This window comes from Equus asinus, chromosome 29, assembly GCF_041296235.1.
Source record: "Equus asinus isolate D_3611 breed Donkey chromosome 29, EquAss-T2T_v2, whole genome shotgun sequence".
Taxonomy (NCBI): Eukaryota; Metazoa; Chordata; class Mammalia; order Perissodactyla; family Equidae; genus Equus; species Equus asinus.
In genome coordinates, this window is record NC_091818.1 from 21,887,104 (window position 1) to 21,909,792 (window position 22,689).

At 37.3% G+C, this 22,689-nt stretch overlaps 1 protein-coding gene across 2 annotated transcripts in view; it reads left to right on the forward strand.

Annotated features, from left to right (window-relative positions):
• The window catches only part of ODAD2 (outer dynein arm docking complex subunit 2), a 187,137-nt gene that overhangs the window by 124,016 nt on the left and 40,432 nt on the right, over positions 1-22,689 (forward strand). For both annotated transcript variants that reach the window (XM_014859085.3, XM_044762470.2), the window contains exons 18-19: positions 20,360-20,548; positions 21,800-22,021. In XM_014859085.3, coding sequence (XP_014714571.3) covers positions 20,360-20,548; positions 21,800-22,021 — 411 coding nt within the window. The remainder of the gene's footprint in view (positions 1-20,359; positions 20,549-21,799; positions 22,022-22,689) is intronic.

Consider the following 22,689-nt stretch of genomic DNA (forward strand, 5'->3'; position numbering starts at 1 on the left):
TTTCAAATACAACTTGTACCTTTCAAGATTCTGTTTGTCTTTCAATAGTTTACTATGAAGTGTCTAGGTGTATATCTCTGACTTTATCTTACTTGGAATTAACCAAGATATTTGAATATTTAGGTTAAAGTTTTCATCAAATTTTGGAATCCTTTGCCATTATTTCTTCAATATTTTTTTTTATGCCCCTTATCTGTCTCCTCTTTTTCTAGAACTCCCAAATATGTAGGTGGGTATGCTCGATGGTTCCTATAGGTCTCTGAGGATGTGTCATTTTAATCTGATGACCTATCTTCAGTTCACTAAGTCTCTTGTGCCTGCTGAAATCTGATGTTGGGCCCACGCAGTGAATTTTCCATTTCAATTGTTTTACTTTTCAAGTCCAGAATTCCTAAATGATTCGTTTTTTTTTCTATTGAGGTCATAATTGTGAAATTTCAGCTGCACGTTATTATTTGCCCCTTTACGCTTTGTACCCACTGCACAACCCCCTTCCCCTCTGGTAACCACTAATCTGTTCTCTTTATCCATGTGTTTATTTATCTTCCATATGAGTGAAATCATATGGTATTTGTCGTTCTCCGTCTGGCTTATTTCCCTTAACATAATGCCCTTGAGGCCCATCCATATTGTTGCAAATGGGACAATTTTGTCTTTTATATGGCTGAGTAGTATTCCATTGTATATGTATGCCACATCTTCTTTATCCAGTCATTAGTCGATAGGCACTTAGGTTGCTTGCATGTCTTGGCTATTGTGAATAATGCTGCAATGAACATAGGGGTGCATAAGTCTCTTTGAATTGTTGATTTCAAACTTTTTCAATAAATACCTGGTAGTGGGATAGTTGGGTTGTATGGTATTTCTATTTTTAATTTTTGTGTGTGTGAAGAAGATTGGCCCTGAGCGAACATCTGTTGCCAATCCTCTTTTTGCTTGAGGAAGATTGTTGCTGAGCTAACATCTGTGCCGATCTTCCTCTATTTTATGGGGGATGCTGCCACATTATGGCTTGATGAGCAATGGTAGGTCTGTGCCTGGGATCCAAATCTGTGAACCCCAGGCCGCTGAAGTGGAGTGCTTGAACTTAACCATTATGATACTGGGCTGGCTCCTGTTTTTAATTTTTTTTCCTCCCCAAAGCCCCAGTATATAGTTTTGTATCCTAGTTGTAGGTCACTCTAGTTCTTCTTTGTGGGATGCTGCCACAGCATGGCTTGATGAGCAGTGTGTAGTTCTGTGCCCAGGACCAGAACTGGCAAACTGTGGGCTGCTGAAGCAGAGCACACAAACTTAACCACTGTGCCACCAGGCCAGCTCCATTATTTTCAATTTTTTGAGAAATCTCCATACTGTTTTCCATAGTGGCTGGACCAGTTTGCATTCCCACCAGCAGTGTATAAGGGTTCCCTTTTCCCCACATCTTCTCCAACAATTGTCATTTTTTTCTCTTAGTATTTATAGGCATTCTAACAGGTGTAAGGTGATAGCTCATTGTAGTTTTGATTTGCATTTACCTAATGATTAGTGATGTTGAACATCTTTTCATGTGCTTGTTGGCCATCTGCATATCTTCTTTGGAAAAATGTCTGTTCATATCCTCTGCCCATTCCTTGATCAGGTAGTTTGTTTTTTAGGTTGTTCAGTTGTGTGAGTTCTTTATATATTTCACAGATTAACCCCTTGTTGGATATATGATTTACAAATATTTTCTCCCATTTGGTGGGTTGTCTTTTCGTTTTGTTCCTGGTTTCCTTTGCCTTCCAGAAACTCTTTAGTATGATGAAGTCCCATTTGTTTATTTTTTCTTTTGTTTCCCTTGTCTGAGTTGACACAGTGCTCAAAAAGATGCTTCTAAGACTGATGTCAAAGAACATACTGCCTATATTTTCTTCTAGGAGTTTTATGGTTTCACAACTTAGCTTCAAGTCTTTAATCCATTTTGAGTTAATTTTTGTGTATGGCATAAGATAATGGTTTACTTCCATTCTTTTGCATGTGTCTGTCCAGTATTCCCAACACCATTTATTGAAGAGACTTTCCTTTCTCCAATGTATGTTCTTGGCTCCTTTCTTAAAGATTATCTCTCCATAGATGTGTAGTTTTATTTCTGGGCTTTCAGTTCTGTTACATTGATCTGTGTGTCTGTTTGTGTACCAGGACCATGCTGTTTTGATCACTATAGATTTGTAGTATGTTTTGAAGTCAGGGAGGGTGATGCCTCCAGCTTTGCTGTTTTTTCTCAGGATTGCTTTAGCTATTCAGGGTCTTTTGTTGCCCAATATGAATTTTAGAATTCTTTGTTCTATTTCTGTGAAGAATGTCATTGGGATTCTGGTTGGGATTGCATTGAATCTGTAGAGTGCTTTGGGTAGGACATTTTAACTATGTTTATTCTTCCAATCCATGTGCATAAAATATTCCATTGTTTTATGTCATCATGGATTTCATTCAACAACGTCTTAGAGTTTTCAGTGTATAGATCTTTCACCTCCTTGGTTAAATTTATTCCTACATATTTTATTCATTTTGTTGTCATTGTAAATGGGATTGTATCCTTGAGTTCTGTTTATGTTACTTCATTATTAGTGTATAGAAATGCAACTGATCTTTGTAAGTTGATTTTGTACCCTGCAACTTTACTGTAGTTGTTCATTATTTATAATAGTTTTCCAGTAGATTCTTTAGGATTTTCTATATATAAAATCATGTCATCTACAACCAGCGAGAGTTTTCTTCTTCAGAGCCTACTTGGATTCTTTTTATTTCCTTTTCTTGCCTACTTGCTCTGGCCAACACCTCCAGTACTATGTTGAATAAGAGTGGTGAGAGTGGGCACCCTTGTTCTCAGAGGGATGGTTTTCAATTTTTGCCCATTGAGTATGATGTTGGCTGTGGGTTTGTCATATATGGCCTTTATCATGTTGAGGTACTTCCCTTCTATATCCATTTTTTGAGAGTTTTTATCATAAATGGATGTTGAATCTTGTCAAATGCTTTCTCTGCATCTATTGAGATGATCACGTGGTTTTTATTCCTCATTTTCATAATGTACTGTATCACATTGATTGATTTACAGATTTTGAACCATCTCTGCATTCCAGTATGAATCCCACTTGATCATGGTGTATGATCTTTTTAATGTATTACTGTATTTGGTTTGCCAATATTTTGTTGAGGATTTTTGCATCTATGTTCATCAGTGATATTAGCCTGTAGTTTTCCTTCTTTGTGTTATCCATGTCTGGCTTTGGGATCAGGGTGATAGTCACCCCATAGAATAAGTTAAGTGTTCCATCTTCTTCAATTTTTTGGAATAGTTTGAAAAGGATAGGTATTAAATCTTCTTTGAATGTTTGATAGAATTCTCCACAGAAGCCATCTGGTCCTGGGCTTTTATTTGGGGGGGGGGGGGGTTGCTGTTATTACTCTTTCAGTTGCTTTACTTGTGATTATTCAGATTCTCATTTCTTCTTGATTCAGTTTTGGGAGGTTGTATGAGTCTAAGTATTTATCCATTTCTTCTAGATTGTCCAATTTGTTGGCATATAGTTTTTCATAATTATCTCTTACAATTCTTCATATCTCTGTGGTATTTATTGTAATTTCTCCACTTTCATTTCTAATTTTATTTATTTGAGGCTTCTCTCTTTTTTTCTTAGTGAGTCTGACTAAAGGTTTGTCAATTTTGTTTATCTTCTCAAAGAACCAGCTCTTAGTGTCATTGATCCTTTTTACTGTTTTTTGGTGTCAATTTCTTTTATTTCTGCTCTAATTTTTATTATTTTCCTCCTTTTGCTGACTTTGGGCTTTGTTGGTTCTTTTTGGAGTTCTGTTAAGTGTCATTTAAGATTGCTTACTTGAGATTATTCTTGTTTGTTAAGGTTGGCCTGTATTGCTATGTGTTTCCCTCTTAGGACTGCTTTCCTGCATCCCATATGAGTTGGTATGATGTATTTTCATTCTCATTTGTCTTCAGATATTTCTTTATTTCTCCTTTAATTTCTTCATTGATCCATTGGTTGTTCAGTAGCATGTTGTCTGCACATGTTTGTTACTTTCCCAGCTTTTTTATCATAGTTGATTTCTACTTTCATAGCATTATGGTCAGAAAAGATGCTTGATATGATTTCAATGTTCTTAAATTTATTGAGATTTGCTTTGTTTCCCAGCATAAGGTCTATCTTTGAGAATGTTCCATGCACTGGAGAATGTATATTCTGCTGATTTGAGATAGAGTGTTCTCTATATATCTATTAAGTCCACCTGGTCTAGTTTGTTGTTTAATTGCATTATTTCCTTGCTGACTTTTTGTCTGAATCATCTATCCATTGAAGTAAGTTGGGTGTTAAAGTCCCCTACTATTATTATGTTGCTGTAAATTTCTCCTTTTAGGTCTACTAATAGTTGCTTTATGTACTTTGGTGCTTCTGTGTTAGGTGCATATATATTTATAAGTGTTATGTCTTCTTGGTGGAGTGTCCCTTTTATCATTATACATTGCCCCTCTTTGTCTCTCATTACCTTTATTATCTTGAAGTCTACTTTGTCTGATAGAAGTATGGCAACACCTGCGTTCTTTCTTCTTTTGGTGAAGAAGACTGGCCCTGATCTAACATCTGTTGTAAATCTTCCTCTTTTTACTTGAGGAAGATTGTCCCTAAGCTAACATCTGTGCCAATCTTCCTTTACTTTGTATGTAGGACGCTGCCACAGCATGGCTTGAAACACAGTGTGTAGGTCCACACCAGGGATTGAAGCCGTGAACCCCAGGCTGCTGAAGCAGAGCACAAAAACTTAACCACTATGCCACTGGGCCAGCCCCAACACCTGCTTTCTTTTGTTTCCCATTAGCTTGGAGTATCATCTTCTATCCCTTCACTCTGAGGTTTTGTTTGTCTTTAGAGCTGAGATGTGTTTCCTGGAAGCAGCATATTTTTGGTTCTTGTTTTTTAATCCATCCAGCCACTCTGTGTCTTTTGATTGGAGAATTCAGTCAGCTTACATATAGAGCAATTATTGTTATATGAGGGCTTAATATGCCATTTTATCATTTGTTTTCCAGTTTTTCTGTATTTCCCTTGTTTCTCGTCCCATGTATTTTGACTGCCAATTCATTTTGGTACTTCTCTCTGACAGTTTTCCCTTTATGTATCATTTGTGTCTTTGGTCTGATTATTTGTTTAGTGGTTACCATGAGATTTGTATAAAAAAATCTCATAGGTGAGATAGTCCATTTTTTGATAGCCTCTTATTCATCTCCTTCCTCAGTGATTTGTAAATTCTTTGTTTTTTCAGGTATGAGTGCTTTCTTGATAATTTCTTGTAGTGGGGGTTCTTGTGGCAATGAACTCCCTCAGCCTTTGTTTATCTGGGAAAGTTTTTATTTCTCCATCATATCTGAAGGATAGTTTTGCTGGAATTTTGAATATATCATTCCACTGTCTCCTAGCCTGTAAGGTTTCTGCTGAGAAATCTTCTGAAAGCCTGCTATGTGTTCCTTTGTAGGTTATTTTCTTCTGCCTTGCTGCTCTTAATATTTTTTCTTTGTCACTGACTTTGGCCAATTTTACTAATATATGCCTTGAAGACAGTCTTTTTACATTGATGTAATTAGGAGTTCTGTTAGCTTCATTTACATGTAATTCCAGCTCCTTCCCCAGGTTTGGGAAGTTGTCAGCTATTATTTCTTTGAAAAAACTCTCTTCTCTTTTCTCCTTCTCTTCTCCCCATGGAATACCTATAGTACTTATGTTGCATTTCCTAATTCAGTTGGATATTTCTCAGACAAGTTCTTCATTTCTCTTTAGTCTAAGTTCTCCCTCAGTAGCATTTCTTAATTTCTGTCCTCTAAGTTACTGATTGTTTCCTCCATAATATCAGCTCTGTTTTTTAAGGATTTCATATTTTTCTTTATCTCATTCATTGTGTTTTCCATACTAACATTTCTGATTGGTTTTTTAAATAGTTTCAGTCTCTTTTGTGAAGAATTCCCTCTGTTCATTAATTTTATCCCTGGAATGATTAAACTGTCTTTCTGAGTTTTCTGGTAATTCATTGAGTTTCTTTATGATGAGTATTTTGAATTCTCTTTCATTTAGATTGTAAATTTCTATGACTTTGACACTGATTTCTCGGTACTTGTCATTTTCCTTCTTGTCTGGAGTGTTACTATACTTCTTCATGCTATTTGATGGGGTGGACTTTTGCCATCACTTAGTGGTAGTATCTGGTTGCAGATTCCACATGTCACCAGTAGCTCTGTTTTCTGAGTCCTCTGTGACCCCTGGCAGTTGTGCCTGTCTGTTGGAAGCTGTGCCAACAGGGCCTATCTGCATTTGCCTACTGGTGGCTCCTGTTTTACACACATATGCACAGGCGCTCTGGGGGAAATCCCATGCTCTGACCCACCAGCTTACTGGTGTGCCAGATGGAGAGGAGGGGCACTTTCTTTCACGTGAATGATCCCACACACCCCAAGTCTGCACTGTCTGCCTGCCTCGGCTGCTCAGCTTGGTGTGGACGCCCCCACGATTGCTTAGCCACCTTGGTGTGGAATGTTCCCACAACTCTGAGACACTGAATGTCTGAGTAGCTGACAACTCTGAGAGCACAAGCTTTCTCACAGAGGGTTGCCTTTTTGCCCATCTCCTCTCAGTGTCATGCACTGGCTGCCATGCAAAGTCTCGTGCCCTAGACTGCTGCTGCTCGGTAGACAGAGGAGATCTTCTTACCTCCTTCCACTGCCTTCTGAGGGGATCCAGCACCCAAACCTTCATATGTATGGTTGTATGGATCACTCAGACATCTGTTGTGTTGTGTGAATAGCCTCTGTTGGTTTACGAATGTCCTTTTCATTGTGTCTTAGAGGGGAGAGTCTAAGGGATGGGCTCACTCTGCCATGATGCTGACATCACTCTCCTCTAAATGATTCTTTTTAAAAATAATTTAAATCTCTTTATTAGTATTTTCTATTTCCTGAGACATTGTTCTCAAACTTTAATTATTTAGGCATGGTTTCCTTTAGTTCCTTGAACATATTATAGTAGCTGATTTAAAGTCTTTAATAACCCCAACATGGTACAGGCTTTTTTAGGGTAATATTTTATTCACTACTTTCTTTCCCAAGGGCATATTTGTGCCATACCTTCCTCTTTCTTTGTACATCTCATAACTTTTTGTTAGAAACTTAGAATTTTAAATAATATAATTTAGAAATTCTGGAAATCAGATTTCCCCCTTTTTTGGGGTGGAGTTGTTTTTGCCATTGTTTGTTTGTCAATGACTTTCTTGGACTAATTCTATAATGTCTGTATTCTTTGCCAGTGTGGTCATGGAGGTCTCTGCTCAGTTAGCTCATTGGTCAGTTAATGAACTGACAGAGATTTCCTTAAATACCTTGCACCATTAGATTTCACACTCTTTGGTGAGTGTCTCTGTGTGTGTCTTATGGCACACATTGAACACTCCAACAGTTTACAACTCTGTCTTACCCTTCATGTCTGCTTGTGTGGAGCCTCAAGTTCAGCCAGAGGTGAGCAATTTGGACTATCTTGGGTCTTTTCTGAGCATGCACATAGCCCTGCATTTCATGTGGCATTTTAGATCCCCAGAAATATGTTGGAGTTTTTCAAAGCCCTCTATAGTAATCTCACTTAGAATGTTTTCCTTTTAATTTTTTTTTTAGCCAGCCTTTTATTTGTCCCAACTGTTATTAGCATTTCAAACAGCTTTTATGTTAAATAAATAACTGCCACTGATTTTTTTTTTATGACACACCCTAAGGATAGGACTTTCCTCACTGAGTGATCCCTGAAATGAGTAAAGACAAGCCTTTGGAGCTTTTCCTAGAAGTTGCCATTCAGGTCAAATAGTGACCATTCTGTTGGAATGGAGCTTTGGGGAGCTCCAAATCCATTCTTCTTCTCTTGTGGCTGCTAGGTTGAAGGTTTTCCCAGATGGAATGGTTGCATGGCTGCTGGTTCTCAAGGCTACTGCAGAGCTGGGGAGAGAAAGATGGGAAAGTTAAAATGTCACAAAGCTCACTGTTCTTACTGAGAGTCAGCCATTTTTCTTGAATAAACACTCCTTGTTACAAACTTTTCATTAAATTTGAGAGCTCTGAAAAAGTTGATTTTGCCAGTTTTTGCCAGTTTTCTCATTGTTGTAATAGAGGAGCAGATTTTTGGTCTTTACTCCACCATTCCAGAAGTGCTTCTCTGTTTCTTCTTAAACTAAATGTGAGCATTTGAGTTAATCATTTTACGCTGATGCTATGATTTTAGAAGTAATAGCAACACAATTCAATAATGACCCAAATCAGTTGTTCTCCAGTCTGGACACACATTACCTTCAGAGCTTTAAAAGAAATTCTCATGCAAGAGGCCCACCCCTGTTTTGTATATTTAGATTGAGGCCTAGGCATTCATATTTATTAAAAAATTGCTTCAGGTGATTATAATGTGAAACCAAGGCTGAAAACCACTGATCTCAATCTTATTTGAATCCCACAACATAAAATAGTACTTTGCATTTCTGAAACTCCTAATTTGCCAAGTGAATAAAGGAATGAATGTGTGAATGAAAGTGGCTTTAATGATATAATAAACATAGATTCATTATCAAATTATAGTCAAAGATATATTTTTTTCCAATTCATCCTTCTTTGGATTTTAAAACAGGATTGAATACGTAGAAAATGCTTGTTGCTACCTGAATTATGTATATTGAACACATTCACAAGGGTGAGTGATATATGGAATCAAGCAAATTTCAAGTAGTTATTCATTAAGTTGACCTTTTAGTGGTGTAAACTATTGGTAACAAATTCATTCTCAAAATAATTAAAAAATAATAACACTAATAACAGCTATTATCATGTGCCAGGCACCTTTATATGTATCCTCTTAATGATTCTCGAGAGATAAATGCTATTATTAGCTTCATTTTACAGATGAGGAAATTGATGCTTAGAGAAGTTAAGTAGCTTGCTCAAAGCCATATAGCTAATAGTGATGGAAGTGGGATATGTCCCCGAGTATTCTTGCTGTATGATTTAAACTCTTAAACCTCTTGTTCCCAAACTTTGAATGCACATTGAATCACCTAGAGATCTTTATGGATGCTGGCTCCCACCACCATACATTCTGATTTAATTGATATGGGGTACAGCTTGGGCTTAGGGAATGCTAAAAATTCCCTCAGGTAATTCTAATGTGCAACAAACTTTGAGAACTACTGCCTTAAAAACTATGTTTTCTGCAGAAATGTTCTCTACAGAATTATTTAAAATATAAGAATGCTTGGATAAATTATTTACCTCAAAATATCCAGATAGCTTGCTTGGTTCCTCAAAGTATTACATAGAAATAGATCAATTTCACCTAGTGAAATTTACATATAGAAGCTTACGTCTTTTATAAGAAATTGTTTAACTCAATTTATGCAATAAAAGGCAGATAGAAATCCTATAAGTGCAGGATGTGAGAGTCCTGGCTGTATAGTAATATACTTGTAAAAGATATAGGGATTTTGGCTGACTTCAACGCTTAATGTAAACAAATATGGTAGTGTAACTGCTGGAATAGCGCATGCGGTTGGCCACACTTGCAGAAGTACTGTGTCCAGATCTCAGAAGATAAGAATTCTGTACATTGTGCTCTAATCAGACCACGTCTGTAATTGTATTAAACTCTGGATGCGCTTTAAGAGAAACCTTAATAATGAGAGAGGATACCTATGAAAATCATTTAAGATGAAAATTAGTTGAAGGTATGCATCTCTGATGAAGGACACCAGACAGCTGGCTTCAAATGTTAGAAGAACATTAATGAAAATAAGGATTAATTGCAGTTAATATAATGTTATATTTCAGGTTCATTGTGAGTTAAATAGACTCATCTCCTGAACTGGGAACCTAACCACACATTTATAGAAAAATGTGATATAATAGACCCAATAAGTAAACTTTTGGGAAAAAATCTCTTCATAAATTGGAGACTCCCTGGTTTTTTTGAAATAGTGTTTCATATAGTGAATTTTTTGTGTGTGTCAAGATTATGGTTTCAGGTGTTGTTCTTAGCCTGATCTGCACAAGTTGCTGTGCAGAAGCATCTGCTGGATCTCAACCAGAAATTGCTTTACTCATCTTAATCTGTGGATTATTGAGTACAAGTGGGAGAAAATTCTGAATATATATGATGTTAAAAAATTAAATATATACACGCACACATAGATTTACATATAATAGCTATTTTATGGTAATGTGACTTACATTTGTTTAGCACCTTGTACTTGTTATAAACTTCTTTCAAATACATCATTGGTTAAGAATGTCATTTAATTAACTCTGTAAGCCCCTGGATACACAATGGCACCTCACACTTTAAACCCCCTCATTAACAGAATATTACATCTAAGGCAGAATCAACACAGGACGTAGCAGAGTGGAAAAACCACAGTTGTGTGAGATATTTAAGAAAATTATCTTAAATTAGGCTAGGGAAGTAGGAAAAAAATCCGAACCAATAAATTTATTTTATTTTTTTGTGATTTAATTGGATAAAGCTACCCTTAAAGTATAATGCATTTTCTGCTATGTAAATCTGGACTGTGAGGACTATATCATTTATTTTACCTAAAATTAATTTATTTTTCCTTCAGTTCAGAAGGAAAAGGGTAATAATTGATGTTCTAATTTTGATTTTTGAAAAACTGCATTTGAAAGGGTAAGGTTATTCTAAATCAGCAATATATATATATATATATATATATATATATATATATATATATAATATATTTTTTAAGCTGTAGGACTTGTTAGGTCCTAGGAGCAGAACAAGGATCTTATTGTGATAGAACCACACAAACAAACTGTCTGTTCTCCTTGAGTATATATAGGTGTATTTAGAATTTTAAAAGCATTTAATTTATTGAATATACTTTTAGGACAAGATTTGCCTGTTAAGTTTTGGTTTCTCTGACGTGCTATTCTAATGTGTATGTAGCATTTTCGAAATTTTTTATATGCAATGTGCTATTTTTAAATCTTTTTCAAATACTATGTTATGCATCATATGGTCTCTATATGGCACAAAGCAGTGTTTTTATAGCCCTCCTGGCTAAAAATTTTGGTCTTAAGTCATGTTACGCTTGCCCTGTATGTGCTTGAAAGTTGCATTATGTGTATCTCACCTCATCAGAAAACTGCCAGTTCTTTCTGCTGGAGGCAAGAGAAGGAATTTCATACCCATTAGTTTAATTGCCTTATGCCAAAACATCCAGTTTTCTGTTTTATTCATTAATCTGTAAATAAAGTCTTAATATTTTCCTATTAATTGAGTTTTAACCAAATGTATTTTGCAACTTCGCATTTTTCATCTTATTTGTGTATTTGACTTAATTTTGTTTAATTTGAACTTGACCCCTTTTGCTACCTATTCTGCCATTCGAGCTTTACTTTAATAGCGGTAGCAAGGTGTTTCACATTCACTTTTTTTGCTGTTTTTGTTTGTCTTAAGAAATGTCATTACAAAATTCATCTCTTTTGTGATTATTAGCCCTCTAAGTTGTGAAGATTCTTCTAACTGTATATAAACTACGCTTAATCTGAAAAATATAATTTTTGGTGCTTCCAAGTCGAAGCACACAGTGTATAGTAAATAGACACTAAATGAGAAATCAGGAAATCTAAAGTTGGGTTTTAGTTTTGTCACTAACTATTCATGAACCTTGAGCCTCCCTGTCTATAAGAGGATGTCATGCCTCCTTGAGGCAGAGCTGTGAGGATCAGAGGAGATAATGTGTGTGGAAGTCCTTTGTAAACTACAAGACATTAGGCTGTTGTTATTGTTAGACCTATTATTACTATTACTGTTATTAAAGGTTTTTCCATTGCAGATGAAAATTTGAATTGTGCGTAACCAGTATTGTACCAGTGGTGAAATTGGCAAAGACTAGTCTTTAAGATATGTGAGAAGGTGGAAAATGCGGTGAATTTGCCCAGTCGTTTAGCATTAGTGAAAGACAGTTTTGGCAGAGTAATTACTTTTTCCATCCTCAAATATACTGTCTCCCTTTCCATAGAAACTATGTGAGGCAAGACGTCATATGTTTAAAATCTTTAAACCTAGAAAGAAAAAAAAAGAAGTCTCACCTTCAAAACAAATAAACAAACTCTGGAGGGGTATGTGGGCTTGAGTGTAACGTTTCACTGTACCACAGATTATAAACATTACAGGACCTTGGTGAGCCATGCCCATGATCTCATTGAGACTTTGGCTCCCCGTATCTCATACCATGCACCTTAGGAAGTTCTTGGATCAGAGGCAGATGTGGTCACTTTTGTTATTTTTCCCAGTCTGGCGGAGAACTGTGGCCTACTGTCTCCACTGATAAAGTAGTGAGAGAATCAAGAAGTCACTAGACCGTGAGGTTGAATACATCTTATCAATTTATGTTCCTTTTTAGAAAGCTAGTGCTCTTTTCTTTTTAGTGTTTGTGACTGTGGTTAATTATCTTAAAGTTACAGTCCCCTTATTATTTTTATTTTTTCGTAATTCAACAAACAGTTATTGAAAGTCCACTGAGTGGCAGACACCAGACTATATTCCAAGTCAGAATCATTTGGTTTTAAGTGGCAAAATCAGATTTTAGGATTGGTTGATTCAGCCGCTCAACAATGTCATCAAGGACCCAGGCTACTTTCGTCTTTCTGTTCTGCCCTTCTTAGTGTGACCTGTGACTGTTTCTTATTATAAAAAGGAAAACTTTTCTAGAAGATTCGTAGGAGACATCATCTCAGGACTCATTGGCCATAAATGGGCCAAATCTAGCCCACCCCTAAATAAATAATTGGCAAGGAGAATGAAACTTCCATGATAGGCTTACACTGTCAAGAATTACCTCTGGGGTGTAGAGGCAATCTCTCCTGATACTCGTGTGTGAGAGTTAGACACCCAAACGAAATCAAGTCTTGGTAAACATGGGAAAATGATGACATGGATTTTGGAGAAAATTGTCTACAAAGAATATGGAGAGGAAGGAGTGACCAATACTGAGAAGGGGAGTGGGGGGAAAATTTTGTGGAGGAGATGTTATTTAAACTGCTATTAAAAGATGAGTCAGGGGCGGGCCCTGTGGCTGAGTGGTTAAGTTAATGCGCTCTGCTTTGGCCGCCGGAGGTTTCTCTGGTTCGGATCCCGGGCGCAGACATAGCCCCGCTCCTCAGGCCACATTGAGTTGGCATCCCATATGCCACAACTAGAAGGACCCATAACTAAAATATACAACTACGTGCTGGGGGTATTTGGGGAGAAAAAGCCGGGGAAAAAAAGATGAATCAGAATTTTCAGGGCTGAGTAGGAGTTTGTAGGAAACTGGAAGGGCATTTAGGTAAAGAAACAACAGTCAAGGATGCAAAAGAACATGGCACTTTAGGGAGCAACAGTAATTCTAGAGGCTAAAGTATAGTTTCTGTACAAGGGTATACTGAGAAATAAGACAATTGGGTGAGGTTGGGCCAGATTGGGAAAATACTTGACTGTCTTGCTAATGGTCTAGACCTTATCCTGAAGGAAATGGAGCCAATAGAGGATTTTAAGAAATCTGCAGTCCTTTTGTCAATGTCTTCCTGGTTTTTGTGGAGGTCTGACGCTCGTTCTCAAGTAGATTCCTCAGGAAGGGCCTCTGTTAACATCATTCCCTGGAGGCTTGCAAGTTTATAACAGTTTTATACTTGAAGGTCATTTTGGCTGGATGTTAGAACCTTGATTCACGTTTTCTCTTAAGTAATTTATGTATGTTACTCCCTTCCCCTCTGCATAAAACATTGCTATTGAAAAGTCTAAGGGTAATATCTTATTCTTTCCCATAGAAGTGAGTTGGTCTTTTTACCTGGATAACCAACGAATTTTTTTCTTTCTTTATTAAAGCCCAGCAGTTGTATGAGAATATGTCTTTATGATGGCCCATTCTGGGCCAATTTTCCCTGGTATATCGGGTAACTTTTCCATATACTCTCAAGTTTTATTTATTTCAAGAGAGAGTTTTCCTGAGTTATAGTTTTAAAAATTTGCTCTGTTGTATTGCTTTGTTTTCTTCTTGAGGATTCTTACAATATTTATGTTAGATCCTCTCTGCCTATTTGTTCTCTTGAATTTTTTGTTAGCTCTTTTTCCATCATTTTGGAGTTTTCATATCTATTTGTTTAAAGACATTACCCATTATGTTTCTACACTCTTGTGTTCCTCTAGTTTACTCTTCACTTCCAAATGATTTTTTCTTTTATTTCTAATTCTTTATGGAGATCTTTCACCTCTCTTTAAAATTTGCTTTTTACTAAACACCTAACTTATGAGCTTTAATAATGCTAATTGATATTTTCCCTTTATTTCTTATATAAGTTTCTTTTAACTTATTTTTTTCTTATAATAACTATATGGAAATTGACTATAGTCTTTTTATATTGCTCACTTGTAAGTGAAATGAGTTTTCATGGTATTTTAGGAGAGAGATGTGGGCCAGGGTAGCATTTCTGGTTTTGTGGGTCTCAAGATCCCATTTCTGTTATTTTCCCAGTGATGGAGAATAGGTTCGGATTCCTTTACTCCTCTCCTCTCTTTCTCTCTGGACTTTCTGATCCCTTCATCCTGGTCCCTGCCTTGCTCAATTTAGTTGCAACTCCCGGTAGTTTCCCCTCAGTGCAGGGCTTCGTCCTAGGAGGGGGCTTCAGTTTGCAGTTTTACGATTCACAGGAGTCAGACTTCCACAACGCTTCGGCACCATCAGATCTCATGGCGTTTTAGTCTTATCTGTTCCTCAGGGCTGGAAAAGTCCATTCCCATGTTCTTCTGCTATTCCTGAGCTTTCCAGTGAGACCTAATGGCAATTTGGGTTCCCTGGGTTTCAGGGCCCCTCGAGTCCCTCTGCCTTCCCTCCACAGATTTTGGGAGTTTATTGGAGCATCTGGACTTTGTAGTGATGGCTAATTTGTCCTGATTTGCTTATATTTTGCTGTCAGGGTAGATTTGTCACTAGTATTGTTGTATATGTTGTCCCTTAGGTTTTCTGTTTTTCTAGACTAGTTGCTCCATTTTTAATTGGGAGATTCAAAAGCCAGGCCACCATCATCTTTCTAGAATTCCTCCAGTTTTTCTTGAAAAAAATTGTTCTGTAATTTCATAATTGACAAATGTATTAGATTATTGACACATATGACATCACTTAGAAAAGTTGAGCTTCTGGGCTTTGCTTTTGCAGTTCTCTGAAATTCTAAGAGCCTTTGTTTTGGCTGTTGAATTTACATGTGCATTTGGAACAAGTATGTGGTTAGGATTATGAAGGTACCTCATTTGCACCAATTATGTGCTTAGAGTTTGTATAATCACAATATTGTAGAATGGCTTTGGGATCGGCCTGATCTGGATTCAAATCCCACTTCTGCCACTTACCATTTTTCTTTTCACATATTAATTCATCCCTCTGAGGCTTTCCTCACCTATAACATGGAAACACTGCAACAACAGCTACTGCTATTAAACACCTCAAAGGGTCATTTGCATTAAATTGTGTTGGCTATTTGACTGAAGGTTAATAAACTCATACTTATAATTTTTTATTTGATTGCATGCTATTGCATAGCCGTCTAATAAGGTGACAATGTAGAAAACAGTTGAAAGTACAATAATTTCTTTTGTATTACATAAAAAAATTCTTGTAGAATTTTAGGAAAAAAATGACAATTAAATATTTTCAAGATTATTTTATTAATACATCAGAATTTGGAAGTGTGTCCTAAGTATCAGAAATTGTATTTAAATTTGACATTGAGAGTGATGCTGACGTCACTTCCCACAGCAATCCAGAGAGGCACCATTTTATGGAAAAAGATGCTAACCCTTAGACTTGGGAGGAAGCTGACTTGAGTTCTTCCTTCACCATTTACTAGAAGCTTAATTTGGTTCGTTATACCCTCAATGAAAGCTTCCTTTTATAGTTACGAGTTTGCAAATAATCACATGCAATGAAGATAATTATAAATAATCAAATGCAATGAATATTAATGGACATGTACTCACTGCTAGAAACTGGCATAGGTGCTGGGCATACAACAATGAACAAAGCAGAAAGGAGTTACAGTTCAAGGTCAAAGGCAAATAAATAAGCCACTACTGCATAGAGTGAGAAGTGCTATACTATAGAAGAACCAGGCATTACAGGAGGAGGAGCTTAACCCAGACTTGGGGTTCAGGAAAGGCTTCCTGAGGAAAGTGGATTCCTCAGTTGGCAGCTGAGGATGGGTAGGAATTCCCAAGGTAATAGGAAAGTAGACAGAAAAGGCGTCTGCAAGGACATGGAGACATGGGCAAGCAGCACATCTGAGGGCATGGCACTTGAAGGACTAATGCATGAGCAGGGTTCCCAATACTGGCTCAAGTTCAGACTCACCAGAAAAGCTTTTAAAAGTACAGATTTTTTTTGTAGGCCCCACCCTAGACTTAATGAATCACGTTCTCAGAGAATAAGTCCCAGGATTCTGATTATTAGCTCCCACTGGGGGCCACTGGCTTCGTACACGTGTGTGTGTGGAGTGGGGGTTGGAGAAGGGGAATCAGCGCAGAGAAGACGAAGCAGGGAAGCCAGGGGCCCACCAGGAAAGGCATGTAAACCACATGCGGAGTTTGGATTTTATCCTAAGGGCAGGGGGGAGCCATGGAGGAATGTAGGGGGTATAGAGGTGAGATGATCAGATTTATGATTTCTAAAGATCACCAAGTTTACTAAAACATGGTCCCTGCCTTCATGAGGGACACAATCTAGTTTATGAGGCTCAACATCTTTGAAGCTCAGTTTTTAAAATCTAAAATGGAAATAGTAATAACTATTTTGGATGGTTATTGTGAGGTTTAACTGAGATAATTTATGCAAAGTGCCTGATATGTAATTGGTGCTCAAAAGATGTTAATTTCTATTATTTGAAAAAGGCATGGAGCCAGATAATTGGTGGGCATTACACAGCCACTGCCATACATCAGGGGAGGCGGGGATTTCTGTTCAACCATCTTTTTCAGGTTCCTTTGACAAATTGTTTTCCTTTGCCCACACTTGCGACACTGGGATGGAGAGCCCCCTTTTATCTCATCCCCCACCCCACTTTCACTTGAGTTACAATCTTTATGCTAATGACTTCCAAATGTACATCACCAGCCTAGTTTTCTTTCCTGCGATCCAAGCCCATATATCCAACTGACTCCTGGATGTTTGCACTTAAATGTCTTGTGGGTACTTCATTCAAATTAGGTATATTAGTAAGTCTACACATTTATGGACAGCTAATATTCGATAAGGGAGCCAAGAGCATACGATGGAGAAAGGAGAATCTCTTCAATAAATGGTGCTGGGAGAACTGGACAGCCACATGCAAAAGAATGAAAGGAGACCATTACCTTACACCACGCACAAAAATCAACTCAAAACGGATTAAAGACTTGAATGTAAGACCCGAAACCATGAAACTTCTAGAAGAAAACATAGGCAGTATGCTCTTTGACATCAGCCTTAGCAGCATATTTTCAAGTCCCATGTCTGACCAGGCAAGGGAAACAAAAGAAAAAATGAACAAATGGGACCTCATCAAACTAAAAAGTTTCTGCACAGCAAAGGAAACCATCAACAAAACGAGAAGACAACCTAACAAGTGGAGAAGATATTTGCAAAGCATATATCAGATAAGGGGTTAATATCCAAAATATACAAAGAACTCGCACAGCTCAACAACAAAAAAACCCGAACAATCCAATTAAAAGATGGGCAAAGGATCTGAAAAGAGATTTCTCCAAAGAAGATATACGGATGGCCAACAGGCATATGAAAAGATGCTCAACGTCATTAGCTATCAGGGAAATGCAAATCAAAACTGCAATGAGGTATCACCTCACTCCGGTCAGAATGGCTATAATTAACAAGACAGGAAACAACAAATGTTGGAGAGGATGTGGAAAGAAGATAACCCTTGTTCACTGCTGGTGGGAGTGCAAACTGGTGCAGCCATTATGGAAAGCATAATGGAGTATCCTCAGAAAATTAAGAATATATCTACCATATGATGCAGCTATCCAACTGCTGGGTATTTATCCTAAGAACTTGAAAACGCAAAGACACTAAGATACTTGCACCCCTATGTTCATTGAAGCATTATACACAATAGCCAAGACTTGGAAGCAACCTAGGTGCCCATCAAGGGACAAATGGATAAAGAAGATGTGGTATTTATACACGATGGAATACTACTCAGCCATAAGAAATGATGAAATCCGGCCATTTGTGACAACATGGATGGACCTTGAGGGTATTATGCTGAATGAAATAAGTCAGAGGGAGAAAGTCAAATACCATATGATGTCACTCATAAGTAGAAGATAAAAACAACAACAAACAAACACATAGCATTGGAGATTGGATTGGTCGTTACCAGAGGGGAAGGTGGGGGGAGGGCAAAAGGGGTGATTAGGCTCACATGTGAGGGGCTGGACTATAATTAGTTTTTTTGGGTGGTGAACATGATGTAATCTACACAGAATTCGAAATATATTATGATGTACATCTGAAAGCTATATAATGTTATAATCCAATGTTACTGCAATTAAAAACATTTTTAAAAACCCCACAAATTAGGTATTTTAATACCAAATACCACCCTTTCTCCCACAAGAAAGCAAAAAAAACCCTGCCTTTCCAACTTTAGTACCAGTAGGTCAAGCCGGAAACGTGGGGATCCATCATTGAATCACTCAGCCGTATCTTCTCCAGTCAACCTTCACAAACCCGCACCTTTCTCTCCAGGCCTAGGCCATCACCCGCTTCCAAACTATCACCACCTCTTATCTGAACTCAGTGAAATAATCTCTGAGTTCCCAACACCATTCCTTGCCCCAACCCCAACTCTACAATCCTGAGAGAGTTCCCATGATACTAAATTGGTAAAATCCCCTCCCCCACCTCCCCTGACACACATTTAAACCTCTTCAGTGGCTTTCACCTGCCCTTAAAATGAACTCCAAACTCTCCACCAAGGCTTATAAGACCCTTCAAGATCTTGCCTCTCGAAAAGTTTCATTTTCTCCTATTCTCTCTTTCCTGTTTTATGCTCTAACCATTCTGAAGTAGACAAAAGTCAGCTCTCTTTCACTCTCAGATCTGTGTTACGTGATGATTCCTCCACCCAGAATCCCCTTCACACTGCATGACTCCTCATCCCTTAGGCCTTGGCTTACAGACAGCCTCTTGGAAGGCAGTCCTTGAATCTTTACACCAGCTGAGACTTCCTTGTTGTGTGTATCTGTGGTTTCTTTACCTCTTCCTCCTTAATGCTGTCCATTATAATTGTAATTTCTCAATGCCCATGTTCCCCACTAGATTGTAAGCAACATGATGGCAAAAGAGTGTACACAGCTAATCCATATTAATCAGAGATTCTGCTTGGGAATTTGCCTACTTGCTAAAATATTTTGTAACCTCAAAATCATTACTCACAGCACTTCCTCAGACATTCTTGGACCTGCAAAGAGAGGTGAAGGATTTGAGTCACCCAACACGCGTGTTCTCAGCTGAGGTCGAACAGGATGATTCTCTGCCTTCTTGTTTCAGCTCTCATACTATAAACAAGTGTCCATTTTGCAGTCTACTTAGTACTACATTTTCCACATTTTTGTGGGTTTCATTGGTGATTTCACTGTTTAAAATGGCCCCCAAGCACAGTACTGAAATTCTGTCTAGGGTTCCTAAGCGCAAGCAGGCTGTGATTTGCCCTACAGAAAATTGCATGCGTTAGATAAGCTTCATTGAGGCATGAGTGGTTGTATTGTCCATGAGTTCGATGTTAATGAATTAACAATATATGAAATAAGATGTCTTTAAACAGAAACAAACATAAAATAAGGTTATGTATTGATCAGTTGATGAAAATGTGACCAAAAGCTTGCAGGAACCTAATCCTGTATTTCTCCTAGGAGCAATGGTTCCGTATTCACTAATTCAGTTTTTGTGTTTACTTTCTAGAACATAACTACTGCGAATAAGACTCAGCCATATTTTATTAACTTCTATATCCCCAGTAGTTAGTACAGTGACTCTCACATAATTGTTCAATAAATATTTGTTGAAACTGAATTGTATGTATATATACACATATACTTTATACATACATATATGGAAATTATATAAAACATAGAAATAAATTAAAACCAAATTTATTTTTCATGCCAAAGATGTACCTCACAACCTTATAATTACTTTCTGCTTTTTTTAAAAGTGCCTAAATATGTTTATTTTTTATATCATCTTTATTTTTATTATTACCTAGGATGCTGGAGAAATGGTTCGTTCCTTTGTTGGTGGTTTGGAACTTGTTGTCAATTTACTGAAATCAGATAATAAAGAAGTTTTGGCAAGTGTATGTGCTGCTATTACCAATATAGCAAAAGATCAAGAAAATTTAGCTGTTATTACAGATCATGGAGTCGTCCCTTTATTGTCTAAACTAGCAAATACAGTAAGTAACATCTTTTATTTTAAATGCATATTGTCATAAGTGTGTAGTGTAGTGGCAAAAACAAGGAGCTTAAAGTCCAGGGACCTGGATTCAAGTTTAATATCTATCACTTATTACGTATGAGATTTTGATTAATTAATTTCTCTGAGACGAATCAGCATGAAAGTGTATTTTGTACCAGACAATGTTAATATGCAAGATCCTTATAAAATAGAGGCTGTTTTTTATTTGTCACTGGCAAGCAAAGTGTTGGCAAATATAAATGTTATTGTGTAAGTGTTAACTATCATCTTCGTCACCATCGTAATTATTATTTTCCTTAAGATAATTGTTCATGCCAACCTGAGAAGTTAATGCACCTCAGCAAGCTTGCATTGATGGCATTCTTGAGCTAGAAGACTTTGGCATTAACTGTATTGTTTATCCAGAGCTGTGCCAGATAGAATAAGCAGCCTTGAGAGATGAGGGCTTCACCATGACCAGAGGTATCTGCGCATAGCTTGGACTACCACTTGGCAGAGAAGTCGTAGAGCAGAAATTCAATCGTTGGAAGGAGACTCGGTCTGCAAGACTTTTTAGGGCCAGTCTAACGTTGAGTTCCTATCTGCCAGATTTAGCTAAGGACACCAAGTTGTTGCCTGAATCCAAAGAATGGTACAATTAATAAACAGAAAACTATACTCTATTCAATTGTGTTATACCTGTACAAGGTAATTACATACAAAAAGAAAGATATAGTCTTTGTGAAGAATACAGAAAGGGAAATGGCAGACTCAAAACATGTCATTGTTGGCTGCACTGTCTGTTCTCTCGGAAACCAAGATGTATTCTTGATGTGGAAGTATTCCTACGGTGAAGAAGTAGGCTTAATCCCTTATCCCAGTTAAGTGAAATGCTCCCTTAAGAATTATGTTTTTACTAAACCTCTTGCTGACCTGTAATTTTGCATTGTAAGTGGACTTACTCAAAAGGAAATTCAGCCTTGAGCAAATAACTAATGCCAGACACCTGATCGCCTTTGATTGAGTGCACTGTTTATGTTCAATTCATAAAAAGAAAACTCAAGATTGAAACTTGGTCCATTGGTGACCCACCAAAATACTAGTTCCATTCAAGACATTGCCTGAATAGCCAGCTAGCCCTTCTCTCTTGACTCATTGGCATCTTAGCAGGTAAGAAACATCTAGCACATAAACATGATCTCACAGGATCATTACAATGCACATACCACAATTTGTTTCCTTTGTGCAGAATAGTGATAAACTGAGGCGTCATCTAGCAGAAGCTATTTCACATTGCTGTATGTGGGGCAGAAACAGAGTGGCCTTCGGTGAGCACAACGCAGTGGCTCCGTTAGTGCGTTACCTGAAATCAAATGACACCAATGTGCATCGAGCAACAGCTCAAGCCTTGTACCAACTCTCAGAAGATGCCGATAACTGCATCACCATGCATGAGAATGGCGCAGTAAAGGTACAGTTGATTGACTTTGTGGTTTATTCCAAGTTAGGTAAATGTAGCTGGAAAGAAACTTAAGTAGTGTTAAGGTTTTACTAAAGGGGGTATTTTAACACACAAAACTGCCTACTTGTTGGGTCATGGCTGCATTTGAGCCATGTGGTATCATAGCTTATACTGCAAACAAGTTGTGTGGAGGTAAATTTTTCTAAATCAAAAAATATAAAATGGACTCAGTAAAATAAGTAATCATTCCCTAATTTGAATTTGATTAAAGAAATGTGCAGAGCGTGAACAATCAGTGGTATTCATAATTTTATATAGTATATTATTTACTCAGGCCAGAAATAGTAAAATATGGGCACCAACTAAACAACAAAGGAATTGGCTGAAATCACAACTAGACTATTGCTTACATTCTTAACCATAATAGCAAAGGACTAATTCAAAGACATTTTTTCAAAAAACAATTTGCATCGAATTTTCTTTGCCTTTAATCAACATACAGGTAGGAGAGTTTCTGCGCATAGGTTTGTAGTGTACCTGTACTTGGAAACCACCTAGAGCTTCTGAATGGGATATTTTGATCACAATAAATACAAAAATACTTGAGTACATGAACAGTTTAATGTATTAGGAGAAATTGATTTAAAATGTTAGTTATTTTCTTGGGGCTGGCCCCG